We start from the raw sequence: 5907 nt of genomic DNA, 5'->3' as shown, positions 1-5907 counted from the left end.
CCCAGTTCTTTTCAAAGTTTCCTGTTTTTTGTATTTAATTAATTTATCAAGCCAGAGAAAGCCTGCTTAATGCCCCCCAGTGGCTTCTGACCGAAGCAAATATAATCTGCACACTTTTAAATGTAATGTTGCAGCTTTAAGGGATAAAAATGTTTCTTTAAAAAAAAAAAATGAAGGACCGATATTGAAAATCCATTTAACAAAGACAAAAGGGAGAATACTTCTGTCTCCAAATAGCAGTACTTAGAATAGCTTGGCTTGATGCCGCTCCCCATATGATAGCACGAATCCCATTGGCTGTGGAGAGAGAGGTATGCATCTTCCACCATCCTAGTCCACGCTTGTGGGCTGGGAAGGCGACAAAGGCTGGCAATGTGCACGAAATTCCTTCAAGAAGCACTCTGTGCTAGGAGGCAGGAGGTGCTGTAACAAAATATTTTGCCCTCCCTGCTCAAGTTAGGCAAGATCTGTCTGACAGGACCTTCAGTTCCAGGCTTTGAGATATGTACATTAACCTCTGTCCGAGAAGAAAGTAATACTAGAAAGTAGAGACTACAGAGAAGATTGTGGCAGACACAACTGGGGCTGTGCCCCTCTCGAATCCGAACATTCCCAAGGTAAATGACATTTCCTCTGGTTCTAGCTTCAAACTGCTTATATGCTGAAAATATTCTCATCTTAAATGAACATCTTGCTGTGCTTTTTATACACAGTCATTAATATAAACAGTTTTGTACGGAAGGTTTTTTTGGTGTCATCAGTATGTAAAGAAAGAAACATCTGGATAAAATTAAAAGTATAACGAGGAATTGTTTCATAACAATCAAACCAAACAATTGATTCTTTTTTTGCCTCTTGTATCTTTTTATATTAATGGTGAATGTTTTTTACTCAGTGAGCAGAATACAGCAAGGTAGACATCATCATAGCATCAAAATTTGGCTTGAATAATTTTGCACAAATGGTCACAGAATATAGCGGGGGGGGGGGGGGAGGGATCTTTTGGGTCATGGTAGCAAAACAGAACTTGTAAAAAAAACCCGGAAATCTGATAAAATTCTATTGGTGAATAGGTGGTTTAGCATGTTAAGGGAGCATGTTTTCACAGAGGAGGTCTCACATCAAATTAAAGAAATGAAAGAGCTTTACTAATCTAAAAGTTTTCTGCTGGAAACCTGTTCCAGTATACTCAGAAATAAACCACTTGATAGCCACCCCAACTCACCTAGAGTATTGTATTCAGTTTGGGGCACAATATAAGAAGGATATAGACAAGATAGAGTGTGTCCAGAGGAGGGCAATGACGATGGTGAGGGGTCTGGAGACCAAGTCCTATGTGGAAAGGTTAAAGGAGCTCAGCATGTTTAGCCTGGAGAGGAGACAACTGAGAGGTGATATGATAACCATCTTCAAGTACTTGAAGGGCTGTCATATAGAGGATGGTGCAGAGTTGTTTTCTGTTGCCTCAGAATGTCAAACCAGAACCAACGGATTGAAATTAAATCAAAAGAGTTTTCAGCTAAACATTAGGAAGAACTTCCTGACAGAGCGGTCCCTCAGGCTTCCTCGGGAGGTGGTGGGCTCTTCTTTGGAGGTTTTTAAACAGAGGCTAGATGGCCAACTGACAGCATTGCTGATTCTATGAATCTAGGCAGATTATGAGAGGGAGGGCAAGAAGGGTTACATTAGAGCATAGTCCTTGTGACCCCTTCTTACATGCCCAGGGTAATGACAATCACCACCTTGAGGCCAGGTAGCAATTTCCCCCAGGCCAGTTTGGCGAGGGATCTTGACAGTGTTTTGTCATCTTCTGGGAATAGAGCAGGAGGGTCACTGGGGGTGGAGGCACAGTATTTGTGGATTTCCTGCATTGTGCATGGGGTTGGACTAGATGACCATGGAGATTCCTTCAAACCCTATGATTCTGTGATTTTAGCCAGGGCCGGATCTAGGGTTGCCAGCACCCAGGGCAACCCAAGTCTGGCCCCATGCATGCACGCACAGCATGTGTGCGCTTCCAGCACTGCGTGATGACGTCATTCCTGTGATGTCATCACGCAGGGCGGAGAGCGCCGCCCGCGCAGCAGGCTGGCTACCCCAGCGTGCTGCGGAGTGTGGCTGTGTGGCAGTGTGGGTGGCTGGGAGGCTGCCTGTGCCATTCACCTGTCCCACAGGACAGGGGGCACGTGGCAAGCCGGCTGCCCCCTCAGTGGGGCAGGCAAATGGCACAGGTGGCCTCCCAGCCACCCGCGCTGCCACCGCCAGCTCTGCAGTGCACCGGGGCAGCCGGCTTGCTGCACAGGCTGCACACTGATGGGGCAGCAGGCTTGCCGTGCGCCCCCTGCCCTCGGCATGGGCGGGCTCCCAGCCCTCTGCTCAGCCGCCCGCGCGCTCCCGGCAGCTGGCAGCTGCACCTGGCACCCCCTCTTTGATGACGCCGGGGGCAGACTACCCCCCTGCCTCCCCCGTCGATCCAGCCCTGATTTTAGCTCTCAGTTGAACCCTGATTCTTAAATAAAAAAATAATAAAACACTTAACTATATAAGGGGTAACCCTAAACTAGTTGCATAAATATTAAAGTTATTCAAATTAATTTAAATTATTGTAATTGGTTTCTAAGTTTTGTGATTATTGTAAATTGTAAGTATATTTTTATAGAAATGGAATGTTTAAAATTCAAAATTTGTATATCCTCCATTCATCAGCTTTGTAAGGCAGACACCAATAACCACAAATCACCATAAAACTCCACAATCTGTCAAACAATTTTTAAAAAGAATCTAAGAGATAAGGAACAATCAAGTCAATAAATTAAGGGCATTTCTCAAAGATTTTAAAATTTCGAGATCTTAAGATTATATTAACATGAGCAGCAGAGCTTTTTTGTGGTGGTACTCACTGGTCCTGAATACCGGCACCTTTTGGGGTGCTCTCTCGAGTCCTGAGGGGGGGGAATTGGTGGAAATTAGTATAACCTTATATATGAATACCAGCACCTCTTCTTCTTTTAAACAAACGTACAAACAAAAGCACATTAGCAGTATCTAAAAAATAAACTGAGAGGGCCAGACACAAGGAAAACACAGAAGCAAAAACCAGCCAACAGAACAATAAAACCAACCAGATCAATGAAAAGCCATGGAAAATAAAAAGTCCTTCACCTGGCACCTAAAATTTAACCAATTAGGTGCCTGACAAATTTCTGTTGGAGAAGAAAGTTCCATAATCTGGGTGACCACAACAAAAAAGACCCTTCCGTTTAAAAAGAAAAAGTATTGTAGTTTGACCTACTGTCATTTTGAAGTCATGAACAATGGTGCAGAGAAGCTTTCATTTTTGAACCCCAAATGTGATGGACAGCTTGACTGAATGCTGGATCTGTGATACGCTGGCTGGATCCACCCATTGCTGGATCTTGCATAATCATTGTGCTGGAACAATTGTTTGCAACTGGATTATCCTGTGCAATGAGGCAATCCAGTCACAAGTAATTGCTAAAGCCTGATCATAACTCAATGTCCAGTAATATGTGGATTATGCACTCCTGATTCAAAACTTCCAAGATTGTCTTTCAATATCAGTTTCTTCCATCAGTGAACTAAGAATAATGAGGACATATTTCACAAACATACAGTTCACAGTTCTAATACATTTCTTTTCTCTCTCTCTTCCCCGTCCCCAAATTAGCTATTGGACAATGTAAGGTGAAAAATTCTCTCTGAAAGTTTGCAAGAGTGCCACTTTCCTCACCAGCTGGCAACATGCATGCCAGTAACTACTCGACTGTCATTGCCACAGAACAGATGCTGGAAGAGTCCTACTTATCCCCAACCAACGTCTCCTCTTTGTCCCACTGCTCTGTTAACCTCTCCAGTTACCAGTTTGTGCTTATCCCAGTGCTCTACTGCATTCTCTTCATCTTCGGGCTGGTGGGAAACAGCCTGGTGATTGCTGTGCTGTGTCGACAGAAAAATCCGAAGACTGTGGCCAATGTTTACATTGTCAACTTAGCTGTAGCGGATTTATTGGCCCTGGTCACGGTGCCATTTTGGGCCTCTTATTATGCTTATGGATATAATTGGCTCTTTGGCTCAGTGATGTGCAAACTATCCAGCTCAGTCTTTGGCCTGACCATGTTTGCGAGCATCTTCTTCATTACGTGCATGAGCATGGACCGCTACCAGGCAATTGCCCACCCATTTCAGTCGCAGCGACGGACGCTGCAGCAGGCTTCTGTGACTGCACTGCTTGTTTGGGGTCTGGCTGCCTTGACCTCCCTGCCTGCCTTCTATTTCCGAGACACCCAATACATCGAAGATTTGAACGTGACTGCCTGCGTCATGGCCTTTCCAAATGAGACGTACTCTGAATGGTCAGCTGGGACAGCCTTAATGAAAAACACTCTTGGTTTCCTGATACCCGTGGCCATCATAGCTACGTGCTACATCTGGATAAGGGTACACTTGATGAAAGCCCGAGGACTGGAGAAGAACAAGCAGAAAAGGGATCGTGTGTTGAAAGTGGTTGCTGCTGTCGTTGTGGCCTTCTTGATCTGCTGGCTCCCGTTCCACATTCTGACCTTCCTGGATGCCCTGACCTGGATGCACGTGATCAAGGAGTGCTGGATTGTGTCTGCCATCGATATGGCCCTGCCGTTTGGGATCTCCATGGGATTTGCTAACAGCTGCATCAATCCTCTGTTGTACTATTTCATTGGCAACCAGTTCCAGGATAAACTACATTTGTTTAAGCTAAGACTTTATCAGTTCAACAGCAACCGGCAAGGCTTCCTTTCAAGCAAAAGCAGCTCCCTTAAAGATACTGACATCCTGAAAGATGCCAAACACAGAGAAGGCGACTCGGGAGTGATGCAGACCCACCCACTATAGGTTTCCTAAGCAGCATCTGGAAATTATTACAAGAGGACTTTTTCCCTTCTCTTTCTCTCTCTCTTTGTTCTTTCTTAGATTGTTTGCTGCATGTTTTCCAGGACAAACTGTCTAATGAAGATTTTTTTGTTTTCAAGTTTCCATGGGGATTTCTTTGGAAGGGCTGCCACATATTAATTCTTGTTTAACTAGGGGTGTCATTTATCACTAATAAACATCTGAACAACATTACAAACCCAATGACATTATATGCTTAAAGTAGTACAGCTGTTTTTAATGCTATTGGGGGTGGTGGGGGGAGAAGTGTGGGGTGCAGAAACTTCTAGTTAAAGACTTTGAACGGTAGTTTGTCACATAGATAATGTGCAGGATGCGTTTTTCCCTTTAATGTGCTTCAAGTGCCTTGCCAAAAAAAATCATTGTTAGACAGTTCAAATAAGTTCTAAAAATCACAGCGAGTCTAAGTTTTAGATAGCTCTTTGTAGCAGTTTTTTTTAAAAAAAAAATACCCGATATTGCTCTGTCATATAGTGAAGTTGCCAAAGGGCAATTCACCTGTTTCAAAGTCCATGTGTTTGTTGGGCAATGGCACAAAGACTTTGAGTCAGATGTCCAGTGGGGGTTTTGTGCCTCTCAGACTCACACGTGCTCTTATGACGGGGCTTGTGGGCAGAAGCGCTCACTTTCCGTGCCACTTCCTGCTTCCCTAGAATTCCTTGTGGAGCCACTATTGGCTGATTGCAAAAATTATGTGTGGCTACGTAAGTAATGTGATTTTGCAAATGGAGCCAATAAGCAGAACTGGCTGGACTATTAGGCAAACCCAGGCAAATTGCCTTGGGCACCAGATGTTGAAGGGCTCAAAAAGTCAATAGAAGCCTCAGCTGGCTTCTGGAATCTTGATACTGGTTGCCTCTAGTCTTCTATAGCTGGATGGAACATGGAGGGCTTTTGAAGAGTTTATGTTTTTCATTTTGAATTCCCAGTAACGAAAAGGTTCATTTTAGACTTCTCGCT

General features: G+C 44.2%; 1 protein-coding gene across 1 annotated transcript; it reads left to right on the top strand.

Moving 5' to 3' along the window:
• The first annotated feature begins 217 nt into the window (after window positions 1-217).
• Window positions 218-5116, top strand: AGTR2 (angiotensin II receptor type 2). Its single transcript, XM_054996534.1, has 2 exons — window positions 218-617; window positions 3689-5116. Exon 2 carries the CDS (start codon window positions 3763-3765, stop codon window positions 4888-4890), a length of 1128 nt encoding a protein of 375 aa, XP_054852509.1. The 5' UTR covers window positions 218-617; window positions 3689-3762; the 3' UTR covers window positions 4891-5116.
• The last annotated feature ends 791 nt before the right edge of the window (window positions 5117-5907 follow it).

Source organism: Eublepharis macularius, chromosome 13 (assembly GCF_028583425.1).
Source record: "Eublepharis macularius isolate TG4126 chromosome 13, MPM_Emac_v1.0, whole genome shotgun sequence".
NCBI classification, from domain to species: Eukaryota; Metazoa; Chordata; class Lepidosauria; order Squamata; family Eublepharidae; genus Eublepharis; species Eublepharis macularius.
Note: the sequence above shows the minus strand (reverse complement) of the source record. Positions and strands in the feature narration are given on the sequence as shown.

Coding starts and splice junctions, on each gene's coding strand:
- AGTR2 (XM_054996534.1), top strand. CDS start 3,763: ATGCATGCCAGTAACTACTCGACTGTCATTGCCACAGAACAGATGCTG.